Source organism: Nansenia antarctica (genome assembly GCF_963989245.1).
Source record: "Nansenia antarctica genome assembly, chromosome: 7".
NCBI classification, from domain to species: Eukaryota; Metazoa; Chordata; class Actinopteri; order Argentiniformes; family Microstomatidae; genus Nansenia; species Nansenia antarctica.
Window position 1 is genome coordinate 66,276,486 of NC_137677.1, and position 15,000 is coordinate 66,291,485.

The following is a 15,000-nucleotide window of genomic DNA, read 5'->3' on the forward strand; positions in this document are numbered from 1 at the left end:
CACGTAAGCAGGTGTTAATGTACGACGCTGATCTTATGATCTTATGATGGTTGTTATTGTGTGAGGAGGAGGAGGAGGAGGAGGTGGAGGTGGAGGAGGAGGTGGAGGAGGAGGAGGAGGAGGAGGTGGAAGAGGAGGAGGAGGAGGAGGTGGAGGAGGAGGAAGAGGAGGAGGAGGAGGTGGAGGAGGAGGAAGAGGAGGAGGAGGAGGAGGGGGAGGAGGAGGTGGAGGAGGAGGAGGTGGAGGAGGAGGAGGAGGAAGTGGAGGTGGAGGAGGAGGAGGTGGAGGTGGAGGAGGAGGAGGAGGAGGAGGAGGTGGAGGAGGAGGTGGAGGAGGAGGAAGAGGAGGAGGAGGATGGGAGGAGGAGGAGGAGGAGGAGGAGGTGGAAGAGGAGGAGGTGGAGGAGGAGGAGGTGGAGGAGGAGGAGGAGGAGGAGGTGGAGGAGGAGGAAGAGGAGGAGGAGGAGGATGGGAGAGGGCACAGGACAGTGTTAACATCTCAGGGTGCTGCTCCCCCATCTGACCACCAGGGGGCTCCAGGTTAGAGAGGAACCATCAGAGGAACTGTTCCCTTCAGACCAGACAGGCCCGTCTGTAGAAGAATGGGTTTGCAGGTCCTAGAGGACGTAGTTTAACACATATAGATGTAGTTTAACACATTCAACAGGTTTTCTCCAGGGTTCAACGTGCTGTTAGATCAACTGTACGAACACTTAAAACAATAAGATGAGAAAATGAAGATGAGATCTATTGAAAACAGGATTAGTAGCTTGTAAAGGTAGTAGGTAGTCTGTCCCTCTCCCCCAGGGTATCTGAGCTGAGCAGGTTGTTTGGGAGCCCAGCAGAGCAGGAACCTGTTAGCCAGCGTAAACAGACAGATGAAGCGGTGTTGTATCGTCCTGTCACACAGCAACACCCCCCCCCCCCACGCAGACGGAACATTCTATATGTTCTATACTGGGGGGGTAGGGGGGGCTGGCGGGGGTGGAAATCAGAGGACGGACTCACTATCATGCAATTATTCCATTTGTCATTCCGTTAGTCGTTCCATGGCATTACAATGAGCCCGTCCTCTGATTTCTACCTCCGCCAGCCTCCCCTGGTCTCTATACCGTATATCTACATCCAGACACCACAGCACCACACACCGGGCGGGACCACCGCTGTTTCACAACACAAGCAGAGGCAACAACCAATCAAACGCATCGCCACGGGTTAGCGGGTTAGCCGCCACCGTCGTCATCATCACCTCTCTGATTGGCTCAGAGTCTGGGTCAGGGGCGTGGCCTTGGGGGTCAGGGGTCCGTGGGTCTGTGGCTTTGGTCCCGTCAGGGTGGAGGTCCTGGGGAGAGGAGGTCTCCTCTGGAGGAGGGGGGAGGCTCTGAGGAGAGGTGGACCTCTCTGGGGGGAGGTCCTGAGGAGAGGAGGTCTCCTCTGGAGGAGGGGGGGGGCTCTGAGGGGAGGTGGTCTCCTCTGGAGGAGGGGGGGGGCTCTGAGGGGAGGTGGTCTCCTCTGGAGGAGGGGGGGGGCTCTGAGGAGAGGTGGTCTCCTCTGGAGGAGGGGGGGGGCTCTGAGGGGAGGTGGACCTCTCTGGGGGGAGGCTCTGAGGAGAGGTGAGGCTCTGAGGAGAGGTGGACCTCTCTGGGGGGAGGCTCTGAGGGGAGGTGGTCCTCTCTGGGAGGAGGCTCTGAGGGGAGGTGGACCTCTCTGGGGGGAGGCTCTGAGGGGAGGTGAGGCTCTCTGGGGGGAGGCTCTCTGTGGCTCTCTGTCTCCTCTCTGGAGGGAGAGGACGAACTCTCTCACGAGATCTTCTTGGGATGAGGACTTGTGCTGACTTGGGTGACTTGGTCTCCTCTGGATGAGGGGTGAGGCTCTGAGAGGAGGTGGCCCTCTCTGGGATGAGGTCCTGGGGTGACCTGGCCCTCTCCTGGGGGAGGTTCTTGGTCCAGATGTTCTGAGGCTGGGAGAGTTTACTCTGCTGCTGCTGGAGGCCCAGCAGGAAGGCGTGCTCCTCCTGGAGAACATTCTGGAGCTTCTGAGACTGACGCTGCTCCTCCAACTCACTCCACTGGGTCTCCTGGGAGGGGAGGAGGGGAGGAGGGGGGGAGGGGGCAGGGAGGAGGGGGAGGAGGGGGGGGTGTGGGGGGGGTTGAGGCCTGTGGTGCTCCATCTACTACGGTCTTCTGCCTCTAGTACCGGGGAGGCCGATGGAGGTAGAAACCGGAGGACAGGCTCACTGTTGAATGATATCAAACACGCTCTCTCCGTTCCGTGCATCACAACCAGCCCGTCCTCCGGTTTCTACCTCCCCTGGCCTCCCCTGGAGGACGTCTTAGACTTGGGGACTCAATTCTTGAAAATCTACTAGAACCTCAAACTGTTTGAATGTTTGGATGGAGAACCCCCCTTGGTTTCATAACAGAACCCTCATCCACAGGAATGGAAACATCCAGACACAGTTCAGGTGTTGTTGAGCTGGACACCAGCAGAGCAGCGAGGGGAGAGGACAGGGAGGGAGACGTGTGAAGGAGGGAAGGAGGGATGTGAGTGTCACTTCCTGTTATTATTAATGTCCTCGTCTGGAGACCCTGGTGGGATAGAGAGACCTTCAACCATACACACACACACACACACACAGTAACACACACACACAGTCACACACACACACACACACACACACACACACACGAACACACACACACACAGACACACACACACACACACACACACACACACAGTCACACAGAGCTGCTCACACACACACACACACACAGTCACACAGAGCTGCTCACACACAGTCACACAGAGCTGCTCAGACAACGTCACACACACACACACACACACACACACACACAGTCACACAGTCACACAGAGCTGCTCAGACAACGTCACACACACACACACACACACACACACACACACACACACACACACACACACACACACACACACACACACAGTCACACACACACACACACACACACACACAGTCACACACACACACACACACACACACACACACACACACACACACACACACAGTCCTGCTCACAACAGAACCTCCGGAAGGAACCCCGGGGGAAACCCTCTCTTCCTGTAGGACACTTCCTGGTGACATCATCACTGAGGGACCGTAAACATGCTGGCCTCCCCAGCCAATCACCAGACAGGAAGGATGACTAGTAACCTCCCTGGACCACCAGAGGTCAGAGGTCAGACAGGAAGGACAAACATCTCCCAAACAACCCACCAACCCAACACTACACCTAGGAGGAGGAACCAGCAGAGAGAGATAGAGAGAGATAGAGATAGAGAGATATAGATATAGAGAGATAGTGATAGAGAGATATAGATATAGAGAGATAGTGATATAGAGAGATAGAGAGACAGTGATAGAGAGAGAGAGAGAGAGATAGAGAGAGAGATAGAGATATAGAGAGATAGTGATAGAGAGAGATAGAGATATAGAGAGATAGAGAGATAGTGATAGAGATAGAGATATAGTGATAGAGAGAGATAGAGAGACAGTGATAGAGAGAGAGAGAGATAGAGAGATAGAGAGAGAGAGAGAGATAGTGATAGAGAGATAGAGAGATAGTGATATAGAGATAGATATATAGAGAGATAGTGATATATAGAGAGAGATAGAGAGATAGAGAGATAGTGATAGAGATATAGAGAGATAGTGATAGAGAGATAGAGAGATAGTGATAGAGAGAGAGATAGAGAGATAGAGTGATAGAGGGATGGAGACACCTCTCACCAGTAACATAGAGGGATGGATAGAGGGATGGAGTGATAGATGGATAGAGGGATGGAGTGATAGATGGATAGAGAAATGGAGACACCTCTCACCAGTAACATGGCCTGACCGTGGAGTATAGATATAGAATAGAGGGATGGAGTTTCGATATAGAATAGAGGGATGGAGTGATAGATGGATGGAGGGATGGAGTGATAGATGGATGGAGGGATGGACAGATCTCTCACCAGTAACGTGACCTGTTCATGCAGCATCTCCTCGCTGACGTTCTAGTGTAGAACAGAGGGAGGAACATGTGACATGGTCTGGTGAACAGGTCCGCATGTCAGCCATTCTCAAGTTAAGCAAATGACTGAAAAGCGTTTTCTTTAGCATATTACGAAAGTTTAAGTGTTGAAGAGCCCACTCGATATATAACAAACAACAGTTTTAGCATCACTAAATACTTATAATTTGTGGGGCGTAGCGGGTTAAGCGCTGACCATGTACCGCAGGGCTCCCGGTTCTATTCCAGCCACGGACATATCCTGCATGTCATCCCTTCTCTCTCTCTCACCCATCCTTCCTGTCATAATCTCTACTATATCTGTCATTAAAAAGAAAAATATGAGTGGGACTGCTCCACTCATAAAAAATAACTTAAAAAAATAAAATAAAAAATACTTATAATTTGTGAATTGGATTCACTGTATCATCTGCCTGGGTAAGTGATACATGGCTTGTAAACAAACTTAAGTTTTAGGACGTGTTCAAAAGCAAGGCCTGTGTGATCATCTAATCATGTGTAGTTACCGTTACAGTGTTTTTAACATGTTGATGTTCTATCAGCATGTTGTGATGTGCTAAACATGCAGTTAGATGTTCATAGCCATGTTCCTTTTTACCTGCTAGCTACTAGCAGCTGTTTTGCTTTAGTGTTTTGATTCAGAGCGAGTTTCTCCGGTATTTGGTTTGAAGGTGGACCAACATTCAAATAAGCAGATCTTCTTTTTATCTATTTCCAGATTTCAATGTACGACACATCATTTGAAAGCTTACAATCTGCTCTTTCATAATCTGGATACATGACCTTTGCCCTACTTGAGGACTTCTTCACCAGACACACCAGACACACACACAGTTGATAGAGGGATGGAGGGGTTGATGGGAGGGACACAGAGAGGGTTCTCACCAGTAACATGGCCTGCTATGGAGCATAGATATAGAATAGAGGGATGGACAGAGGGATGGAGTGATAGATGGATGGAGGGATAGATAGATGTTCTCACCAGTAACATAGATATAGATAGATAGATGTTCTCACCAGTAACATGGCCTATCATAGATATAGATAGATAGATATAGAGCATAGATATAGATAGATAGATGTTCATAGATATAGATAGATAGATGTTCTCACCAGTAGCATAGATATAGATAGATAGATATAGAGCATAGATATAGATAGATAGATGTTCATAGATATAGATAGATAGATGTTCTCACCAGTAACATGGTCTGCTCGTGGAGCATAGATATAGATAGATAGATATAGAGCATAGATATAGATAGATAGATGTTCATAGATATAGATAGATAGATGTTCTCACCAGTAACATGGTCTGCTCGTGGAGCATAGATATAGATAGATAGATATAGAGCATAGATATAGATAGATAGATATAGAGCATAGATATATAATAGATAGATGTTCTCACCAGTCACATGGCCTGCTCGTGGAGCATAGATATAGATAGATAGATGTTCATAGATATAGATAGATAGATGTTCATAGATATAGATAGATAGATGTTCTCACCAGTAACATGGCCTGCTCGTGGAGCAGTTGCTGCTGGAGGATCTCCAGGTGTCTCTGCTCCTCCTCCAGCTGCCGGCGGATGTACTCCTGTCAATCAAAACACAGCCGGCCAATAGGAACACAGGTGAGAAAGGAGGAAGTAACCTGAGGAAGGCTCTGGTGGATGGAAGATGGACAGAACTGACACAGGGACATTTGAGGCTAAACTGTTGTTTAGAAGCCTGCCAACTGCTAAAACACAGCAGCATTGGTCCATTACAACATGAATTTAACATCCTTTAGCGCTGTATAACGTTGTTTAGAAAAGCACTATAAAATATTATTATTAATTATTATTATTATTTATGTACAATAATGTCTCTAATGACTCCAGGCAGTGATGGAGGACCTCAGTGCCTCTCCTCCTCTCCTCTCCCCCTCTCCTCTCCTCTCCTCTCCTCTCCCCCTCTCCTCTCCTCCTCCTCTCCTCTCCCCTCCTCCTCTCCTCCTCCTCCCCTCTCCTCCTCCTCTCCTCCTCCTCCTCCCCTCTCCTCCTCCTCTCCTCTCCTCCTCTCCTCTCCTCCTCTCCTCTCCTCCTCTCCTCTCCTCCTCTCCTCCTCCTCTCCTCTCCTCCTCCTCTCCTCCTCCTCTCCTCTCCTCCTCTCCTCTCCTCTCCTCTCCTCTCCCCTCCTCCTCTCCTCCTCCTCCTCCCCTCCTCTCCTCTCCTCCTCACACCTCTCCTCCTCCTCTCCTCTCCTCCTCCTCTCCTCTCCCCTCCTCTCCCCTCCTCCCCTCCTCCCCTCCTCCTACCTGTTCGCGGTCAGCCCTCCTCTTCTCGTCATCCCCCCTGCGCCGCTCCTCCTCCTCCTTGCGTCGGCGGTCCATGTCCTCCATGCGTCTCTTCTCGTCCTGCTCGCGCCTCCTCTGCTCCCTCTCCTGCTGCCTCCTCATCTCCCGCTCACGCCGCTGTTGCTGTGGACGGCCACCGGGGGGCGACAGAGAGAGCAGGGGGTCAGGGGGAGTACGGTCGTCGTGACTACAGTAAGGCTGTTTATCTTGTTGATAAGCGTCCTTGGGTTTTTTGAAAGGCGCTATAGAAATTAAAGTTATTATTATTATAAATACTTTTCCACTTCAGGCTGGTGGAGGTAGACATCGAGGATGGACTCATTGTCATCCATGGAACAGAATGAGGAATGGTGTCAAACACACACCAGTGCGAGCCCGTCCTCCAATGTCTACCTCCCCTGTCCTCCCATGTCTACCTCCCCTGTCCTCCCATGTCTACCTCCCCTGTCCTCCCATGTCTACCTCCCCTGTCCTCCCATGTCTACCTCCCCTGTCCTCCCATGTCTACCTCCCCTGTCCTCCCATGTCTACCTCCCCTGTCCTCCCATGTCTACCTCCCCTGTCCTCCCATGTCTACCTCCCCTGTCCTCCCATGTCTACCTCCCCTGTCCTCCGATGTCCACCTCCCCTGTCCTCCAATGTCTACCTCCCCTGTCCTCCGATGTCCACCTCCCCTGTCCTCCCATGTCTACCTCCCCTGTCCTCCCATGTCTACCTCCCCTGTCCTCCCATGTCTACCTCCCCTGTCCTCCCATGTCTACCTCCCCTGTCCTCCCATGTCTACCTCCCCTGTCCTCCCATGTCTACCTCCCCTGTCCTCCAATGTCTACCTCCCCTGTCCTCCGATGTCCACCTCCCCTGTCCTCCAATGTCTACCTCCCCTGTCCTCCGATGTCCACCTCCCCTGTCCTCCAATGTCTACCTCCCCTGTCCTCCAATGTCTACCTCCCCTGTCCTACCATGTCTACCTCCCCTGTCCTCCCATGTCTACCTCCCCTGTCCTCCCATGTCTACCTCCCCTGTCCTCCCATGTCCTCCGATGTCTACCTCCCCTGTCCTCCGATGTCTACCTCCCCCAGCCTCCCCTGTCCTTCCATGTCTACCTCCACTGGCCTCCCCTGGCATGGGTCTAGGGTCAGCTTCACCCTCTCCAAACTCAAACCCTAACACCTAGGAGGACGACAGTAACCCAAGATCAAGTGGCGACTTCAACCTCCAGCTTTAACCCATACCTTCAACCTCTGGTGTTCACATCTGACTTCAGATCAGTTTCCCCAAGTTGAATTGTACAAATCATGAGACTGAAACAGCTCTAAACTGACTTAAGACCAGTTGGTACAGAAAGGGAAACGGTCTGTGTTCCTCCAGACCAGACCAGACCAGACCAGACCCATACCCAGACCAGACCAGACCAGACCCAGACCAGACCAGACCCAGACCAGACCAGACCAGACCAGACCCAGACCAAACCAGACCAGACCAGACCTAGACCAGACCAGACCAGGCCTAGCCAGGACCAGACCAGACCAGACCCAGACCAGACCCAGACCAGACCAGACCAGACCAGACCAGGCCTAGACCAGGCCTAGCCTAGACCAGACCAGACCAGACCAGACCAGACCCAGACCAGACCAGGCCTAGACCAGGCCTAGACCAGACCAGACCAGACCTAGACCAGACCAGGCCTAGACCAGAACAGACCAGACCAGACCAGGCCTAGACCAGACCAGACCAGACCAGACCTAGACCAGACCAGGCCTAGACCAGACCAGACCAGGCCTAGACCAGACCAGACCTAGACCAGACCAGACCAGACCAGACCTAGACCAGACCAGGCCTAGACCAGACCAGACCAGACCAGACCAGACCAGACCCAGACCAGACCAGACCAGACCAGACCAGACCAGACCAGACCAGACCAGACCAGACCAGGCCTAGACCAGACCAGGCCTAGACCAGACCAGACCAGACCAGGCCTAGACCAGACCAGACCAGACCTAGCCACTAGCCAGGAGGCTCCGCCATGTCATGCGCCGTATTAAGACTTTAATCGTTTATTGGTTTCATATCCCTCACATTAATGCCAGGCTGCCAGATCCCCTTACAAGTCGGCTTGGAGTGAAACCACACAAACAAATCACCAGATCCGTGTCTGTCAGCGCTAGCCGGGGCGTGCAGCCAAGCCTGCAGGATGTTGGGTGTGGTCCCAGTAGCTTCAGAAGGTGTCGTGTGTCTCCGTATGCTAACCTTTGAAACCGTGGCGGCAGGCCATGGTGCAGCCAGCAGCGCTACATGTCCTCTGTGGCGCACGGCACTAACAACACTTAGACTGTGGGTTGGGTTCTTGCATATATGCTGACATGTACGCTTTGGACTCACTTAGCCTCAGCTAAATGGCATATATACATGTATATATCTGTATTACCAAGACCCACATCCTCTCAGTGCCACATCCTCTCAGTGCCACATCCTCTCAGTGCCATACCAAGGGTGGACTGTTAAGAATTTGCTTCAGTGTCGGGCAGCACACATGTTAAAACATGTTAAAACAGGGACAACTCCACACAATATCATCCATACATACTAGGGTTATAGTTATGCCCTATATGGACATACAAAAGTATGTAATATACTAATAATTATGGTCTGGGGCTGTTTCCATGGTTTGGGCTCGACCCCTCAGTTCCAGTGAAAGTGGGATATCTTAATGCTACAGCATACAATGTGATTCTGGAGAATTGTACGCTTCCAACTTGGGGAAGGCCCTTTCCAGTTTCAGCATGACAATGAACACAAAGTGAGGTCGTTAATGACATAGTTCCACTGCGTACTTTGGTTGTCGCTGTTTAGAATGCTAGCTAGCTAGCTAAACCCGCACGTTGTGGCATGTGAACTCGCTAATAAGTCGAGACACAACGTCAATACAGCCTGTACTGATTGTACAGACAACTCTCGCCTGGGAACATGCAAATGTACGCCACCAAATTGGCTCCACGCGAAGAGTAGTGGGATAGAAAACTAAACACCCAGGAGCGATCTACCCATGACAGCCTCAGAGCAGTCTGGAGAACGACTACATGTCTGTATGCAGCCTGACAGGCCCTGGGGCCTAGGCTGAGAACACTGTGAGAACACTGTGAGAACACTGTGAGAACACTGTGAGAACACTGTTAGAACACTGTTAGAACACTGTTAGAACACTGTGAGAACACTGTTAGAACACTGTGAGAACACTGTTAGAACACTGTTAGAACACTGTGAGAACACTGTTAGAACACTGTTAGAACACTGTTAGAACACTGTTAGAACACTGTTAGAACACTGTTAGAACCCTGTGAGAACACTGTTAGAACACTGTTAGAACACTGTTAGAACACTGTGAGAACACTGTTAGAACACTGTGAGAACACTGTTAGAACACTGTTAGAACACTGTTAGAACACTGTTAGAACACTGTGAGAACACTGTGGGAACACTGTTAGAACACTGTTAGAACACTGTTGTGTGAGAACACTGTTAGAACACTGTTAGAACACTGTTAGAACACTGTGAGAACACTGTGGGAACACTGTGAGAACACTGTGAGAACACTGTGAGAACACTGTTAGAACACTGTTAGAACACTGTTAGAACACTGTTAGAACACTGTTAGAACACTGTTAGAACACTGTGGGAACACTGTGAGAACACTGTGAGAACACTGTTAGAACACTGTTAGAACACTGTGAGAACACTGTGGGAACACTGTTAGAACACTGTGAGAACACTGTTAGAACACTGTTAGAACACTGTTAGAACACTGTTAGAACACTGTTAGAACACTGTTAGAACACTGTGAGAACACTGTGGGAACACTGTTAGAACACTGTTAGAACACTGTGAGAACACTGTGGGAACACTGTTAGAACACTGTTAGAACACTGTTAGAACACTGTTAGAACACTGTTAGAACACTGTTAGAACACTGTTAGAACACTGTTAGAACACTGTGAGAACACTGTTAGAACACTGTTAGAACACTGTGAGAACACTGTTAGAACACTGTTAGAACACTGTGAGAACACTGTGAGAACACTGTTAGAACACTGTGAGAACACTGTTAGAACACTGTTAGAACACTGTTAGAACACTGTTAGAACACTGTTAGAACACTGTGAGAACACTGTTAGAACACTGTTAGAACACTGTTAGAACACTGTTAGAACACTGTTAGAACACTGTTAGAACACTGTTAGAACACTGTGAGAACACTGTTAGAACACTGTGAGAACACTGTGAGAACACTGTGAGAACACTGTTAGAACACTGTGAGAACACTGTTAGAACACTGTTAGAACACTGTTAGAACACTGTTAGAACACTGTTAGAACACTGTGAGAACACTGTTAGAACACTGTTAGAACACTGTTAGAACACTGTGAGAACACTGTTAGAACACTGTTAGAACACTGTGAGAACACTGTGAGAACACTGTTAGAACACTGTGGGAACACTGTTAGAACACTGTTAGAACACTGTTAGAACACTGTTAGAACACTGTGGGAACACTGTGAGAACACTGTGAGAACACTGTTAGAACACTGTTAGAACACTGTTAGAACACTGTTAGAACACTGTGAGAACACTGTTAGAACACTGTGAGAACACTGTGAGAACCCTGTTAGAACACTGTTAGAACACTGTGAGAACACTGTTAGAACACTGTTAGAACACTGTTAGAACACTGTGAGAACACTGTGAGAACACTGTTAGAACACTGTGAGAACACTGTGAGAACACTGTGGGAACACTGTTAGAACACTGTGTATGGGGCGGCTGTGTCTCAGGAGGTAGAGGCTGTGTCTCAGGAGGTAGAGGCTGTGTCTCAGGAGGTAGAGTCGCCGTCTAATGATCACAAGGTGGGCAGATCGGCGGTTCGAGCCCCGGCTGGCCACATGTCGAGGTGTCCTTGGGCAAGACACTGAACCCCAAATTGCTGCCAGTGAGCGGGCCGGCCAGCGCCTTGCATGGCAGCTTGCCGCCATTGGTGTGTGAATGTGTGTGTGAACGGGTGAAAGAGAGGCCGTTTGTGAAAGAGCGCTTTGGATAAAGGCATAGCTATATAAGTGCAGTCCATTTACCATTTAGAACTCTGTGGGAACATGTGGGGTGAATCAGCAAATTGTGCTTTGTCACTGAACACAGGTCTTGTGTCTTAAAGGGGATTACACGCAGTCTGACCCAGTAGGATAATGAGAGGACTAGCGTATGTAGGTCAGGGGAGGCTGGCGGAGGTAGGGATCGGAGGACGGGCTCATTGTGACGCCTGGAACGGAGCGAGGAGGAAGGGTACTCTCTCTAGCGCTCTCCTCTCCAGCTCTCGTCGCTCTCTCTATTTTGCTACCCTTCTCCTTGTCTCTGTCTCACTCCCTCTCTCTCTCTTTCCTCCGCTATCCCTCCCTCCCTCCCTGCCTCTCAATTCAATTCAGCTCAATTCAATAAGCCTCATCGGCATGGTAACACTTACATCGCCAAAGCAGATAAGTACAGTTTCATAAATCAACAATGACAGAAAGGGAAATGAAGATCTAGAATGAACAAAAACAACAACAGTCACAATTTCTCACTCTAACTCTCTCTACACCTCTCTCCTGCCCTCTCTCTTTCTTTTCCCCCTGCCTCTCTCTCTCCCCCTCCCCCTCCCCCCATCTCTCTGGCATGTTGTAGTAGTAATGGTGTAGAGTGCCTCTCGTCTCTCAGAGAGGCATTAGAGAGTCTGACCTCCCTGCTCTGCTCTCGTCTAGTTTGGTCTGGTCTGGTCTTGTCTAGTCTGGTCTGGTCTTCCTCTGAGATAAGGACCAATTAGAGCAGCCAGCCCCCCCCCTTAGAGGCCGCCAGAGGCAGACAGACAGATACATGTGTATGTATCCACACTAATCACCTCTCCTGTAAACACACTGCTGTTGTAATACTGAGATACTCTGGCTGCTGCTGGCCAGAAGGCGCAGTGGAGATCAGAACACAAATGCATGAATACACACAAACACACGGACACGCACACGCACACGCACACACACACACACACACACACACACACGGATACACACACTATGGGTGCTAAAAACATTGGCAGGAAAGATGGAAACACAAACGCATGAGTACACACGAACACACACACACACACACACACACACACACACACACACACCTACCTACCCACCCTGACACCCCCAACCCCGCTCTCTCTCTCCTACCTCCTCCTCCTCCCCCTCCTCCTCCTCTCTCTCTCCTACCCCCTCCTCCTCCTCTCTCTCTCCTACCTCCTCCCCCTCCTCCTCCTCCCCCTCCTCCTCCTCTCTCTCTCCTACCTCCTCCAGCCTCCTCCTCTGCTCCTTCTGCTGTTCGATGCGCTTCTGCCTCTCGGCCAGTAGTTGTCTCTTGTACTCCTCCTGCTCCCTGAGCTGCTGCTCCTGCAGGAGCTGTTGCCTCCTCATGGCCTCCGAGCGCTCCTTGTTCTCCAGCTGCAGGCGGATGAAGTCCCTCCGCAGGGTCGACTCGCCCGGCTGGTTTACTATGGAGCTGAGAGAGGGGAGGGAGGAGGGCAGATGGGTTAGCATGCTAGCTCGTGTCCTTCCCCCCCCCAGAGGACCAGAGGGGGGGTGGAGGACAGATGTGTTAGCATGCTCGGCAGTTCCAGACCTCAGCTGGCCACGTGTCGAGGTGTCCTTGGGCAAGACACTGAACACCAAATTGTTCCCAGTGAGCGGGCCGGCGCCTTACATGGTAGTTTGTCGCCATTGGTGTGTGAATGTGTGTGTGAACGGGTGAATGAGAGGCCGTTGTAAAGCGCTTTGGATAAAGGCGCTATATAAGTGCAGTCCATTTATACAGTATGGTTGGTGGTATAAATATATATATAATAACCCTATATATAATATATATATATATATATATAATATGTAATAATATGTTAGCAGTTCTATCCGTGATGCCGATCAAGTTAGCATGTTAGCAGTTAGCATGTTAGCATGTTAGCAGGGTACCTGGGCTCGCCCTCCTGCTCTCCTGCTCCTTCCTCCTCCTCTTCCTCACTGCCGCTGTACTCGTACTCTGTCTCATCTGGAGAGAGGGAGGACGGAGAAAGGATGGATGAAAATGGATGAAGAAAAGGAGGATGACACTTGTAATAAACGCGTTTCAGTGGTCGACTAACTAACTAGTCTTCTGAAGAAGAGATTAGGAGTCAAGCATTGAAGTGGTCGACATAGAATGTTCTCTAAACATCTCTGACTTCCTGGTTTGGAAGTGTCAGTTGCTAGTGTCAGTTGCTCGTGTCAGTTGCTAGTGTCAGTTGCTCGTGTCAGGTGGGGCAGGTGCAGCTCACCCTTCTCTCCTCTCTTCTTGCGCGTGCGGTCTATGTGATCCTTCAGCTGGATGCGGACCTGCCTCTCGTTGGGCTGGTCTCTGATGTACGGGTGCTTCAGCAGCTGCTCCGTGGGTGGGCGCTGGGTGTAGTTCTTCACCAGGCAGCCCTCAATGAAGCTGAAGAACTTCTTAGACCTGGGGGGAGGGGAGAGAGAGAGGGAGGGAGGGAGGGAGAGAGAGAGGGAGGGAGGGAGAGGGAGGGAGGGGGATGGAGAGATGGAGAGGGAGGGATGGAGAGGGAGGAGAGAGAGGCAGGGATGGAGAGATGGAGGAAAGGGGGGGGGAAAGGGGAGAGAGGGATGGAGGAGAGAAGGAGGGAGGGAGAGGGAGGAGAGAGAGGGATGGATGGATGGAGAGGGAGGGATGGAGAGAAAGGGTTAAAGGGATGGAGAGGGAGGAGAGAGAGGGTTAAAGGGATGGAGAGGGAGGAGAGAGATGGAGGGAGGAAAGAGAGGGTTAAAGGGATGGAGAGGGAGGAGAGAGATGGAGGGAGGAAAGGGGGGAGAGGGAGGAGAGGGGAGAGAGGGATGGAGGAGAGATGGAAGACAAGGAAGGAAAGAATGGTGACAAGGTTGATGAGGTGAGAGGTGAAGAAAGAGGAACATTTAGACTGAATAGATCTAGATCTCTCATCTTCACATGAGAGACTATTCGGTTGTTAAGTCGTGACGTGTTTCCGGGTCCAACGTTGGCTGAGGCGCTCTCTTTGAAATGCCGCAGTAATAATAATAATTCATTATATTTGTATAGCGCTTTTCCGAGGCTCAAAGATGCTGACAATATGGGGAAAACGGAAAAAAGTGCTGCGTCCCTTGTTGTATGAATAGATCCCAGTCTAAAAAACGATTGAACTGTCATTCTACCGCTGTAGTACACTGGTACTCTGGTGCTTTAGTACACTGGTACTCTGGTGCTTTAGTATACTGGTACTCTGGTGCTGTAGTACACTGGTACTCTGGTGCTTTAGTACACTGGTACTCTGGTGCTTTAGTACACTGGTACTCTGGTGCTTTAGTACACTGGTACTCTGGTGCTTTAGTACACTGGTACTCTGGTGCTTTAGTACACTGGTACTCTGGTGCTTTAGTACACTGGTACTCTGGTGCTTTAGTACACTGGTACTCTGGTGCTGTAGTACACTGGTACTCTGGTGCTTTAGTACACTGGTACTCTGGTGCTTTAGTACACTGGTACTCTGGTGCTTTAGT

At 50.4% G+C, this 15,000-nt stretch overlaps 1 protein-coding gene across 1 annotated transcript in view; it reads right to left on the reverse strand.

Moving 5' to 3' along the window:
* Positions 1–15,000, reverse strand: part of LOC308162925 (mitogen-activated protein kinase kinase kinase kinase 4-like) — a gene marked incomplete at its 5' end in the record, with an annotated part of 51,576 nt that overhangs the window by 28,333 nt on the left and 8,243 nt on the right. The window contains 6 exons of the mRNA XM_080537066.1: positions 1,249–2,076; positions 5,561–5,647; positions 6,350–6,511; positions 12,736–12,946; positions 13,411–13,486; positions 13,752–13,927. Of these exons, the coding sequence (XP_080393192.1) occupies positions 1,249–2,076; positions 5,561–5,647; positions 6,350–6,511; positions 12,736–12,946; positions 13,411–13,486; positions 13,752–13,927 (1,540 nt within the window). The remainder of the gene's footprint in view (positions 1–1,248; positions 2,077–5,560; positions 5,648–6,349; positions 6,512–12,735; positions 12,947–13,410; positions 13,487–13,751; positions 13,928–15,000) is intronic.